General features: G+C 40.1%; 2 protein-coding genes across 2 annotated transcripts; both read right to left on the bottom strand.

The window, feature by feature from the left end:
- Nucleotides 1–5,784: 5,784 nt before the first annotated feature.
- Nucleotides 5,785–7,844, bottom strand: LOC118228118 (leukotriene B4 receptor 1-like). Its single transcript, XM_035419419.1, has one exon. The coding sequence runs from the start codon at nt 7,639–7,641 to the stop codon at nt 6,715–6,717; it is 927 nt and encodes a 308-aa protein (XP_035275310.1). The 5' UTR covers nt 7,642–7,844; the 3' UTR covers nt 5,785–6,714.
- Nucleotides 7,845–11,505: 3,661 nt separating this feature from the next.
- On the bottom strand, nt 11,506–13,965 carry LOC118227015 (leukotriene B4 receptor 1-like). Its single transcript, XM_035417066.1, has one exon. It carries the CDS (start codon nt 13,940–13,942, stop codon nt 13,013–13,015), a length of 930 nt encoding a protein of 309 aa, XP_035272957.1. The 5' UTR covers nt 13,943–13,965; the 3' UTR covers nt 11,506–13,012.
- Between the last annotated feature and the right edge of the window lie 192 nt (nt 13,966–14,157).

Here is a 14,157-nt window from a genome sequence, read left to right as displayed (position 1 = left end):
GTCACTTGCTGGTCCACTGCTGCATTTTCTCTCAGCTGAAAAATTATGTGATGTGTATAACATGCTGTCTGCATTCATCCTCACAGTTAGAGTGAAAGGGTTAATGAGGCAAAGAGCTCCCTTTCTCATGCAAATCAGTGACTGACTACCCGCCCGGCCTCTCCTGCCATCGCCAAACTGACCAAACACCTCCACACTAGTGACTCAGTTCCCCTGCTCTCAGCATTGTCCTGATGTCATAGCTTTACATAAAAATCCTCCTCCACACTCATGACCTGTCTAGCTACCAGTCAGAGGATTTCCCACCTTGTGTCTTTCTGAGGAGATGCGTGGGAATGGCCAGTCTTTCAAATGTATATATTTGAAAGTATTTGCTTGTATATGTTTTGTGTCTAACATGGGTTGCTTGCCTCTTTTTGCCTGGTTAATACTTCCGTGCCATGAACACAGCGACTTACAGCGACCTCCATTTTTAATGTACTTTATAGATTTGTTTTTAAGTATTTAGGTATCTTTTAACAAAATTGTTTTTGGGGACTTTTGACTATTATTGAAGCTAAGAATATGTTGAAATTGTGTCACAGCACATTGTGTGTGTGTGTGTGTGTGTCTGTCTGTCTGTCGGCAGGCACTCCAGCATGCATTTTTGCTGCTGTTCCCTTATCCTATCCTTGTAGAAGTATAAAATATGCAGTGTGTGGGGATCTGATACTCCTACCATAACTTGTACGTGACAGTATGAATTGTGTGATTGTTTCCAGAGCTTCTTTGATATTCGATTTCCTAGTTTGAGACAGGAATGCAGGAGTCATTCCCAGTTTCAAGTGTTTAAGCCAAATATGGTCCTGTGAATCTATGGTGAACCCATGTTTACCCTGCTGAAAAAGCCAAACTTTTTTGCTAAATTATTCCTCTCAAATGTTTTACAGCGCTTCAAACTCGTAGTAAAAACTCATTTTTAAAAATGACATTGTCCACAAATGAAAAGTGGTAGTTTAAGCAGTTTCACCACTAGGGAGAAGCATCACCACAGTGTATCGCCGAGATATGCATAAGTCAAATTTTCTCATTCTACTTGGTGAATCCAAATGCTTTGTACAAATTGCCATGACAATGCCAATTTTCTGGAATTTAAAACTGGAAATTTAAAATCAAAATCAGTTTTAAAAACCACTTGAATGTTCTTCAGTTCAAGAGTTAAATCGACAGTATGTTTTCTGTTTCCCACTTCACGGAGCATATCAGCAATGTGTATCGGTGACCACTAGAGGAAGCTACATCACAACAATTCTACATTTACCCAGTTCTTTTCCAAGCACTGATGAGAGGACCAAGGACTAGGCGAGGAGTAAACTCTGTACTTAATACATATTTTTGGTAATAATCATATCAATCAGTATAAATTGGTATGATAACAGCATGTGCATTATACCCAGGTGTGATATCCTGTATAATCCCTCAAATTCCATTATGCAAAACAATCCTCGCAAATAGAGCCCCCAAAATCATATGTCAAGCAACTGTATATTGTGTAGAATGACAACACTCAGAAATATATACTGGATGTTACAAAAGTTGATGAAATACAATGTATATTTAAATAATCTTTCTCTTTAAGGAGAACATATAGCATTCCTCTATATGGGAAATAGCAATGCTAATGTCTCAGGTTGGTGGGGATTTTGGTGCTAGGTTCTGTGTAGCCTAAAACAAAGTCACCAAAACATACTGCAAACATGAGCGGACCCTAATCACCCAGACTACCTCAATCTGTTCTTCAAGAAATGGAAGAACAACAGACTTTTCTTGGTTTCTTTTCACATTTGAGTCTGTCAGTTTGGATAGTTGCTGGTGAAGTCCAGATTGAGACCTGTGGATAATGTTCTGAAGGATTTATTAAGGCTTATTTTCTATCAGGAAGTGACTGTGACTGAGTGGCATTCTGAGGGCTAGTAAGTACCAGCATGGACACTGAGCTCTGGAATTCATAATAAGCAGGGTAATCCATTATTAGTTTGATGGTGGATTATAGAAGATTCGTGCAGGATCATCTATAAGAACCCATAGCCAACACAAGTCTCTACGTAGAACTGAATTTGAGTGTACATGAGTGTTTCTCTACCCTGCGGACCCACTATGTATGCTGGTTTTTGTTCCAACCATACTAACAAGCTCTGTATTGTAATTGTTCTTAATTAGACACTAATTGTTTACTAATTGTTTGTAATTACACTAGGCGTGTCGAAGCTTCCCTGAGCAAGACACCTAACCCCTAACTGCTCTGGTGAATGAGAGGCATCAATTGTAAAGTGCTTTGGATAAAAGCGCTATATAAATGCCGTCCATTTACCATTTACTTCTACTGAAGGACAAATTACCCCAAAAGCCAGGTTATGCCAGAAATAGCTATGTATGCCCTTAAAAATAAATGCCGCAAATTCACACTCAGGAATTTCAATCAGCCAGACCAAATTATGCTGTTACTTACTGTGTTGTATTTACTACATGGCAAAACATTCTTCAGTGAAATCAGTTATGTCCCATTAGCTCAGTGCGGAAACTTCAAACTACTGTTTATGTGTAAAATATACAAATTCAATTCTGAATATATAAGTGGAATTCTGAATATAGAAGTGGAATTCTGAATATATAAACACAATTTTGAATATATAAGTGGAATTCTGAATATACAAATTCAATTCGGAATATATAAGTGGAATTCTGAATATAGAAGTGGAATTCTGAATATAGAAGTGGAATTCTGAATATATAAACACGATTCCGAATATATATAAACTCAGTTTATACTCAGGCATATCACAAGACAGCCGTTTTTATTTTTTGAATTATTTCTTCTTTTTTTCTTCATGGGCTACTTTTTTCTTCATGAGTGAGCAAAACAAGTTTAACATTAGCATCAGAAAAATTTTACAGTACAATCAAGGATAATCAAACAAAATAAATAAATCATTAAAATTTGAATGAGGCAATAATTCGGACTTCATTAAGGGGTCCTTATTTTCTTGGTGTTAGGACCTTTCAACTAGGGGCACCACATTTCACAGGGAATGGTCCGAAGAGCTAGAGAAATAGTAAATAATCTCTTATTTTGAGCAGTGACACTTTTGGACGATGAAATCTTCTGTGTTCAGTAGATATACAGACAGAGGCAGAATGAATGCTGTCGCTCCCCCGTTCTAAGTAGCTTAACGTCGTCCAAGAAACGACGAAAGTAATCGATAAAATTTCGCCAGGTGCAGTGTCTTTTACTTACGAGTTGGGGTGAGGAAGCGTTGCTTTCACTGCTACCAGACTGAATGCGTAATGCAGCTTTCGAATACGATGGGATATAAAACGGTATTACAACAGTAAAATTTGACATATTAAACATAGCTTAAAAGCCTATTTTGTCACCCATTGGATCGATGAAGTGTAGATCAAGCCAGATTGTACTACAAAGAACGACAACATCGAAAGCAACATGTTACATATTACAAGCTGACATCGTTTTCTAGAGTAAAAACCGGACCATAAGCTGCTGCACACGTGTTGTTGACGGCGTTGTTGCCCTTTTTAGTACAGTCTGGCTTGATTGAGAATTCATTTATTCAGTAGGTGAGAGTATAAGCGTTCTAACCATGTATAACACGTCTAATTTTGGTTTTGGAATATCGTTTTATAGGTCAACCGAAACTTGACTCATGATCGCATTCACTTATGCATTCACTCTGTGTTAGCAGCATAGACCGTAGGCTATTAAGGTTAGCAGTCAAAGACGCTGCACCTGGCGAAACGTTGTCAACGATTTTTCGTAGTTTATTGGGAAAGAATCGCGTTTAGTCGCATTCACTTCCTTATTCAGCTATGACCTGTTGCCAGTGCTATATCCTTTCTGGTGACTAAGTCCCCAGGAAACCTCGTTTGAACAACACAATGCCAAAGGCAAAGGCAACCACACAGGGGTATCAGCTATTTCTACTGGAGACAATTTCATGTGTCATGAGTTTTTGTGAGGTAAAGGTGGAGAGGAAGAGGCTCACGTGACTTATTATGCGAGCTCAGTCATGTTCCAAGTGGCCCTTCAAAAGTTTTTCAGATTTTTTTTTTTGTTAAAGTGCTTCTGCCTGATTACACAATTCATAATTTCCTCCTGTCTGGCAGTACAGAGACAACCATGCTTGTGGGGATTGGTAAAAAATGATGACAAACAACAGGCCTTTTCCAGCTAATATCTGAAAATACATTTGTCCTCTTACCGGTTCCTGAGCCAACTATCTGCCCTTCAGTGACTTAAATGAAAATTAAGAACTTAAGAACTTAAAAAATTAAGAAATGTTTTATAATCTATTGCAATCTATTGCAATGAGCAATCTATAGCAATTGTCTAAAACATAACACTGAAAGATAAAAAGTACAGTCAGTCTAAGATGTTACCTGGATGCCAAACATTATTGAGTTGAAATTAAACTGATATTGCTATTTTACCTGCAACCTCAGGAACGTGCAGGCTGACAGGATGCTGCGTATGCATTGCTCACTCTTTCAGAAACAGCATGGGGCATTACCAAATAATAAGGCTGTTTTTGGTGGTTGTTTTCCCAATATGGCAGTCGACACCAATTGTATTTTGATTTTAATTTGAATGTTGATGTAATTAGCCTCCATTGTCACACAGATGAAAACTTTCGTACTGGACTCTGAATGATGTGAATGGGCGCACTCAACCGGCAGTGGTGCCGACTGGCTGTTTGTCTGAAATAATAAATCTGTAAATATGGCTGGACTGACATTGTTGATCATTTGTTGGCAATAATTTTTAAATATTGAAAAATACAATTTAACAAAAATGAGACAGGTTAGTGGATGAAATGGTTACCGTTGAGCTCAGACCTCTTTACTGCAATTCCAGCAGAACCTTAGGGTGGTTTTGACAGCAATGCATCACGGAAACAAAGAAGTTGCATTGAGTCGCATGTCCACTATATAAAGCAGTACTCTGCGATGTGTGCATCATTACTTTCTATTTTCCTGACATGCAAAAGTGATTCAGACTCCTGCCAATGTTTATTTATATCAGTGTTTTGGTAAATGTCTTTATTTATCCCACACACTGACACACACACTATTGGTAAAGCAAATAAGATAGAATGATCCTCCTGCAGTATTGATCATTACACATGCACTCTCATGCAGATCTTTCACCACACATGCACTCTTATGAGGAACTTTCAGCACACATGCACTCTTATTCGAAAATTTCACTACATCTTTACTGTCATCGGTATGTTTCTCTAAAGGTGTGTATTGAAATTATTTCTGTATTCAAATAATAATGTTAGTAATAAATGATGTGTGTTCATGATTTCTTATTGTCCCTCTGAGAGACAATAGTACCAGTGTAATATATAGATGCCACTGCCATCAACAAGAACAAAATTTTAATTGAAAAGTATTTGCATGGGCATGAGTAATGCCATCATTAAGCATAAATGAAACAAACAGCAAGCTTATTCAATCAGTATGAATAATAACAGATTCACTTATCCCAAGCAAAAAGAAAATCAATATTATAAAAATGCAATCTTAATTATAACAAAAATATTTACTAAACCTGAAGCGTGGCTTGAAACACAATATAATAATAAATAGTAATATTACATTCCATTACAGGCATTTTGCAGATGCTCTTATCCAGAATGACTTACACAACTTTTTTTTTTTTTACATAGCATCCATTTATACAGCAGGATAAATACTGAAGCAATGTAGGTTAAGTACCTTCCTCAAGGGTACTACTCGGGAATTGAACCTTTAGGTTACAAGACCAGCTCCTTACCCATTATACTACACTGGCACCTTATGATATAATAATTGCCTTTAAATTATTTTTTAAACAGGTTTAAATTAAACCCATAAATATGGCATGCTTATCATATCAGTGATGATATACTGTATAATGACTGTTCCAAGAATCCTAATGTTTCCATGACCAACTGAACTTCTTAGGAAACATTGGCCGAGATGCAGACTCTTCCTGCACAACATCAATAGAATTCACACTTTCCTTACCCAAGACGCCACAGAGCTGGACCACACCCTGGTAACTTCTGGACTATTGCAGTGCCTTGCTGGCTGGTTTACTGGCCTATGAAATTAGGCCTATTGTGACTGGTCCAGAGTGCTGCTGCATGCCTGGTCTTCAACCGAATTGCCACACAATTTATTACCATGTTTCACTGACATCCTGTATCCACGTTATTGGCACTGGCATGCCAAGCTACAAAAGATACTGCCTCCTCCTACTTTCAGACACTGATGGCACCATACACTCCAACCAGATCTCTCTGCTTGGCATCCGCTGGCCAGCTGGCTGTCCCGTCTCTTCAGGAAGCTGGCTTTCTCTCCTCACATCCCCAGCTCTCCTCCACTCTCTTTCCAAATGGTGTAATGACCTTCCCTCTCAGTAAGGAAGGCAGAATCACTTTTTTTAATTCCGCAATTAAAAACGAGACTTTGTTTTCCTTTATTTAGGAGACGTTTTGGTGGTTTTATAACCATTTTATTGCCCATTTCGTTAGTTATGTTGACTTAACGCTTCTGGTACATGCATAAATTGCCAATTGTAAATTTCAGTTCCACAGACAGTTTAGTTTATTGTAGTGGTAAGAAAAGAGTTACTCAGCTGTGCAGATGCTAGAAAGATGGGCGGGTGTTTTAGACATTCGTGTTGGAGACATCCACGGTGTTTCCTGGTGACTGGGCATCTTGTCGGAGTTTTCGTGAGCTGAAGGCATAGAGGAAGGGGTCCACACAGCTGTTAATGAAGGTTAGAGCTCCAGTAATGTACCAAGCAGCCTCAGAGAATTTTAGCAGAGTTCTGGATTTAAGTACAATCGATGATATTTTTAGTATGTTGATGACATGAAAGGGACTCCAGAAGATGAAGAAGGTGACCACGATGCTGGTCACCAGCCTGGCCATCTTCTGGCTTCTGAAGAAGGCGGTCTGGTTCACTTTCTTGTGGAGGCAGAAGTAAGAGGTGACCAGGATGGAGAAAGGGACAACAAACCCCAGCAGAGTCTCCATGAACAGAACGGCCACTGCCTCCCCGTCGGACCTGTACTTCCTAATGCAACTGTACTGACCTTTGTCCTTGAGTACAACCACATCCCGAATCACGATCATGGGGGAGGCAAGAACACCAGACAGCCCCCACAGGGTGACCAGCAGAACCCTCTCACCCATCCCACGCACCCTCGCCCAGTACTGAGGGTACAGCACAGCCAGGTAGCGCTGCACGCTCATCAGGGTGACTGTCAGCAGGTTTGAGTATAAATTACAGTAGAGAAAATAAGTTATTAACTTGCAGGCCAAGCGTTGAAACACCCAGCCATGCAGCCAAGTGTAGATCCACACCGGTAGTGTGATGAGGGACAAGAGATCAGAGACTGCCAAGTTCAGCATCAGCTTCAGAGTAAAATTCTGACTCTTGTACCTGCGTACTATCACCACGACGACCGCAATGTTGCCAGGGACGCCCACCAGACAGCACAGCCCCATGACCACACTGGGGGCCACTTGGTCAATATTCCAGGACAAGGTGGAGTTGGAGCTGGAGCTGGTGATATTGAGATACTGCATAGTGAAGCAAGAGTCCAGCAACTGTCGTTTAGGCAGAAAGCACTGCACAGTTTTATGTGTAATGCAGCAATTGGTTTTGTTTTAAGATGCAGCATCCTCAAACACATTTGTACTCATCCCTCTCACTTCCCTTTTAACAGTTGGAGCAATTATTAACCCAAAAACATGAATGTTCATATATTTACAAGGGAAACAAATGCTCAGTTCGCACAATGGTGGTATGTGTTAGCAAAAAGTAGCTCACACTTCTTATTTTTTAAAACAGGATAACACCACATTTTGCAATTTGCATCCCACATGCAGTTCATACTATGCGATGGGATAATCATGCATATGCATATATTTTAAATGAAAGAAAGTGTCTGCTGTTAGTTTCCTGTATTGTCATGTGTTTCTGCTCCGACTGCAATTTCCTGTTGACTGTTTAGAGGTGTATGGCAGTTGTGGTGATTACAGGGCCCCTACTGGAGTCACCATGATGGGAAATAGGGCCTCACTTCACAAAAGAACTTTGTTTGGGGCTTGCAATTGTGATTTCTATGCAAACACTCCAAAAAGAGAAGGATAAATCTATATAAATATCAGCTGGCACATCACAACTTCTGTGAAATGAGCCCCAGGGTATTTCTCACTAGCAGACCGGACACAGCATTACATTACATTACAGGCATTTGGCAGACGCTCTTATCCAGAGCGACGTACAACAAAGTGTATAACCATAACCAGGAACAAGTATGACGAAACCCCTAGAGAGAAGTACCGGTCCAAGTGCAGGGAACAACCGCATAGTTTAACTTGGACCCTGAAGGTTAAACTGATTAACACTAACAACGAGAACGGCAACAACGCAGTCTATGGAAAAAATACAAGCAGTAGTTAAGACAGTTAATGCACCTAAGTCACCTACGAAACAGCTTACAGTCATTTACAGGGGGGTAGGGAGGGATGGGGAGAGGTGCAGCCTGAAGAGGTGAGTCTTCAGTCGTTGTTTGAAATGGGTAAACAGCCTTAAAGACTTTCCCAAAAAAAGGATCCAAGAAGTTATAGATTTGTCAAAGAATTTTAGTTAATGAAAATTATTAAGCAGGAAAAATCTATATAAATCTCAGCTTGCACATCAGAAAAACACACATGGGGCTCAGCTTGCACTCATTCGTAAAATGAGCCCCAGGCTATATCTCACTAGCTGACTGGACACAGCCTTAACGACTTCAGAAAAAGGGATCTAATGAGTTTTAGATTTGTTTAAGCATTTCCATTAAAACTTATTAATTTGAAAACTGAGACATACTATGCCTCCTGCCCTCCTGTGATGTGTCAATCTCATTGTTTTCCATGGAAATCTATTGATTGAAATCTGTGCTGGGTTTGCGCACATATTACAGTAGAAAAAATAAGTTATTAACCTGTAGGCCAAAGGTTGAAACACCCAGCCATACAGCAAGGCATAGATCCACACCGGTGGTGCGAGAAGGGACAAGAGATCAGAGACCGCCAGGTTCAGCATCAACTTCAGGGTGAAGTTCTGACTCTTGTACCTGCGCACTATCATCACGACGACCGCAATGTTGCCAGGGACGCCCACCAGACAGCACAGCCCCAGGACCACACTGGGGGCACAGTTTCTGAATGAGGAAATAAAATATTAGTTTTACGGGAGCTGAAGGGGTTGCATCTCTTTTGAACACATGGAAGTTCATGTTTTCAAAAGAAAGGCAAATAAAAAAACCATCCACACGCATTTAAACAAAGAGACACCACATTATTTCCATGAAGGGCTTGGCTGTAGCATCATTTTTATTGCCATTTTTTTCTTCTTGAAGTTCTCAATGAAGCATCCTCTGGCTACTGAAGAATGCAGTTTGCCTCACTGTCTTTTAAGTGTGACTTAAAACCACATTGTGGCAGAAATATATAGCTATGCATCCCATGAAGAATACATTATTCCATGTTCACATTGTGCTTCTTGTGCTGTATTGCAAACAAATGCATGTAATGTAAACAGGCTCCTGGGGACCCACTGTGTATGCTGTGTCCTGGGGACCCCCAAGCATACACAGTGGGTCCCCAGGACCGAGGTTGAGAACCACTGATCTAGTCCATTACTGACCGTAAATGAAATAAGATACATTAAAAAGGTATTGCGTAATTCAGTTTCATACCACCTATCTGTAGATTTAATATTAAAATTAATCTTGTAATTTGTTCTTTTAACTTTATGTCCAAAAAACTAGAACATTTATAACCCATCGAACATCACAGGAGCAATCGTTTCAATCAGCAATTACTAAAACAATGTGCAGCATATACCTGGTTCTTCTTCAAACATCGAGCCACATAGAGTCATTTCTTTACTGTATAAATAGCATTGGCCATTGCAATAGTATTACATATCCTGCCACAATGCCTTTAGTGCTGTGGTGTCAAACTCGTGCCATGGAGGGCCGTGTGTATGCAGGTTTTCATTCCAACCAATTATTTCTGCCTTAATTGAGTCCAATTACTCATTCAGCCATATGCGTTTAACTGCATTGAAGCACAGAATATAAGAAAATTTTTATTTAGACAATGCGGGTCACCATAGACGTCGGGTCACCATTGTGCACAAACCTGTATCCTTAATTCAGCAAATAATTTAACTAATTATATAATCAAGATCTGAGGCTGGAATGAAAGCCTGCATACACACGGCCCTCCATGACACGAGTTTGACATCACTGCTTTAGTGTAACTTTCCACAATGGTGAAATCATGTAAAATCAGATTACAAATCAATGGTAAAAAAACATCCAAGCAACGTTTTCATTCACAAAAAAGTATTGAAACTACACAAAAGTTATTAAACCAAATAATGAAGCTCCTTTTGAAGCTCAATGTTCATAGTTAGCAGCTAGAAATACCGTTCTTTCAAACACTTGAAAGAACAACCATATATTTTAATTTGGTTAATTTTGTATATATCAACTTTTGAATCTGATCAATTGAAAGGGCATAATAATTCTCTAATAAATGTATCTACTTTAGATCTACTTTAGTCCTGTCCCAGCACCTAATACCTGTTCAAATTCTCTTTGTCAGGGTTCTGTGTCTCCCCCCTGTCATTCCTGGTTGGGCCCCCAGATGGCAGCACCTCTGCTTTGTGTCCTGTTAATTGTTTTATTGTTTCCAATTACCCCATTATTAGTTGCTGATTGTCTCGTGTTCCCTTCCCTCTCTGTGGCCTGATTGTTCATTGTGCCCTCCTGTGTCTCGTCTGCGTCGTGTCTACTTAAGTCCCCCTTTTCCCCGACTCAGGTGCTGGATCCTTGCGTGCGTGTTCATTGCCTTCCTGTTGCGTGCTTGCTTGTTTGTCGCTTGCCTTTTGTAGCCTGCCTGTCGCCTTGCTTTAAGCCTGCCTGTCGCCTGTCCCCTGTTCCTTGCCAGCCTGGTTCTCTACGTTTTTTTGGAGTTTTTGTACTTTTGTTTTTCCCGCCTTTTTAGGATTCTCGTTGTGTTTGTTAAACCGCCCTGCGAGGCTTTCGGTTCCCCTTGTTCCCCGTTGAGTTCATTAAAGTCTTTTGTTTTCCCCATTTTGGAGTTTTGTATTTTTGCACTCTGCGCTTGGGTCCATTCCCGCGCCCCTCCCTGACACTTATCTGATATGGGAAACAGCTGTGTATGCATATTTATATATATATATATCTATATATATCTATATGTATCTATATATATCTATATATATATCTATATATCCCTTTCACCTATGAGTTGTGGTTAAGTGTGTGTACACTGTATAGCCAAAAGTTTGCTGCTGCTGTTTTCCATTCCCTTTGGGAAGCATTGTAGACACATCAGATCAAACAAAGAATTCCAACATCAAAACCATGATCTGCGGCACCATTTTATTTATCTTTAAATGCACCTCAAATGACTCAGTTCTGTGAACTTTTACAATTTGCACGAAGCGGGGTTCTTCTGATACACTAACTCAGCCCTGGGGACCCCCTGTGTATGCTGGTTCTTATTCCAACCACAACTGCAATCCCAGAATTTTAACAAGCCGTTCATTTTTCTTCATTTGGGGCTTTTCATATTTAGGATTAGTTACCCTCTTAAGCCAAATTTTGTCAGAAATGCAATGCATGCCATGAAAAATAAATGCTCTATGTTCACATTGTGATTTTTTTGTGCTATATTTCAAACATGTTTTCAAGTTCTTTTTATTTCCTTAAACTTATTAACACAATGAATGGTTAGCTCATTATCATTTTCTTTGTCTTTGACTTCTTCATTATATGCCAAATGGTTAGTTTTAGTGTCCAAACTTTCACCACTTTGGAGCCCATTGATTCACACCAGTCTTTCATATGATCAGTTAAAACATTTGGCCTGTCTTTATGTAATTGTTTGCAGTATAAAAATGTGAATATGGGACTTTTATTCTTCATGGCACGCATATATATGTATTTCTGGCATAATGTGGCTTAACAACGTAAATAATCCCCTCAGAAACATGAAAAGCACTGAACTGAGTTTAAATTCTCTGGTTAGAATGAGAAACAGCACACATACGGGGTGCCCAAGACCGTGGTAGAGAACCAATGATCTAATCCATTACTGAATGTAAATAAATAAGATATAGTAAAAAGGCATTACGTAATTGGTTTTTATACACAAATCCAGAGATTTCAGTGAAATAGTGGAAAGATACCACAAATGCATTTACAAGACAAGAACATATGTATTGCTTAACTAGTAGCGCAATAAGCAGTCACCAAGAAAAAAATGTAAAAATATAAGCATTGAAGAATAACAATTTTTGCATCTTAATTGAATTGATCATTCAAAATTATCATTGAAAACATACTGTACCTATTCCATCATACTATGAAAATTACGGCTAAAATGTGTAGAAGAGCAATTTACAAAAAAGAGTTTTAATATGTTTTATTCACGTTATGTCCAAATAAGCTAGAACAGCCATAAACCATCTAATATCACAGGAGCAATAATTTCAACAGGCTATTACTAAAATATTATCACAATAAGTGGAGCTTAGGGCTAGTGTGTCTTCAGACAGTGTGACATAAAGAGCTATGTACTGTATAAATAACATCGGCTGTTGCAATAACATTTCATTTCCTGCCGCAGTGTCTTTTGCATAACTTTCCACAATGGTGAAATCATGTAAAATCAGATTATAGATTGACGGTAAGGAAACACCTAAGCTACATACACATTTGTTCTATTTTGTCACGCACAAAATAGTACTGGAACTACACAAAAATGATTACACCAAATAGTAAATAAGTAATTACAATGAATGATTATAAATAAGTCATTTTATCCCAGGGAACGCACTGGGCTGACATCACTGATGCCCCTCTGGGAGTTATAAAGTGGACATTGAAATGGCCTGTGATGTTGCAGACTGCTCTGTGCTCTCCTTACGGCAGCGGGTAGCAAAGGCATAGAGAAAGGGATTCACACAGCAGTTGAGGAAGGTCAGAGCCTGGGTGTAGCCCGCGCTGACCTTCGCAAACGCCTTAAGACTTTCGGATTCGAGCAAGATTGCAGAGATTTTCAGGATGTTGGTGATGTGAACGGGGCACCAGAAGATGAAGAAGGTGACCACGATGCTGGTCACCAGCCAGGTCATCCTCTGGCTGCTGAAGAAGGCGGTCTGGTTCACTTTCTTGTGGAGGCAGAAGTAAGAGGTGAGCAGGATGGAGAAAGGGACGACAAACCCCAGCAGGGTCTCCATGAGCAAGGTGGCCACTTCCTCTGCGTCCGATCTGTAGTGCCATCTGCATTGCATCTCTTCACCGACCACGTCCCCCAGAACGATCGCTGGTGAGGCGAGGACTCCCGCCAGCACCCACAAGGCAACCAGGAGGAGCCTCTTACCTGTCCTACGCAGCCTCGCCCAGTCCTGAGAGTACAGCACAGCCAGGTAGCGCTGCACGCTCATCAGGGTGACCGTCAGCACACTGACGTACAAGCTGCCGATGACCACATAGGAGACCAGTTTGCACATACCGAGGCCAAAGCTCCAGCCATACAGCCAGGTGTAAATCCACATGGGCAGCGTGAGGAGGGACAGGATGTCGGAGAAAGCCAGGTTCAGCATCAGCTTCAGAGTGAAGTTTAAATCCCCACTCTTGCGATTGCACAGTATCACCGAAACCACTGCGATGTTGCCAGAGACTCCAATCACACAGCACAGCCCCATAACAGCGCTAGGGGCTACGAGGTCAGAGTTGACAGAGTCAAGGTTTGGGTCGGAGACGTTGAGAAGTGACATCTTCAAACTGATGTTCATTCAGGATGAAGCTAGATATACAGCTGACATCTGGCTCAAACGGAATTAGGAAATGTTACACCATAGTCCTCTGAAATCCAGCAGAGTAACTTCTCTTTTTCATTGAACTTCTCCTACTCTGTCACGAAACATCGCACTTTCATAATTAACAATTAATGTATAGTCACTCATCAGATGTTCTTATTCAGAGTGAAGTACAGTAGAGGAGAACAGTA

This window comes from Anguilla anguilla, chromosome 5, assembly GCF_013347855.1.
Source record: "Anguilla anguilla isolate fAngAng1 chromosome 5, fAngAng1.pri, whole genome shotgun sequence".
Classification (NCBI taxonomy): Eukaryota; Metazoa; Chordata; class Actinopteri; order Anguilliformes; family Anguillidae; genus Anguilla; species Anguilla anguilla.
Note: the sequence above shows the minus strand (reverse complement) of the source record. Positions and strands in the feature narration are given on the sequence as shown.

Coding starts and splice junctions, on each gene's coding strand:
- LOC118227015 (XM_035417066.1), bottom strand. CDS start 13,942: ATGAACATCAGTTTGAAGATGTCACTTCTCAACGTCTCCGACCCAAAC.
- LOC118228118 (XM_035419419.1), bottom strand. CDS start 7,641: ATGCAGTATCTCAATATCACCAGCTCCAGCTCCAACTCCACCTTGTCC.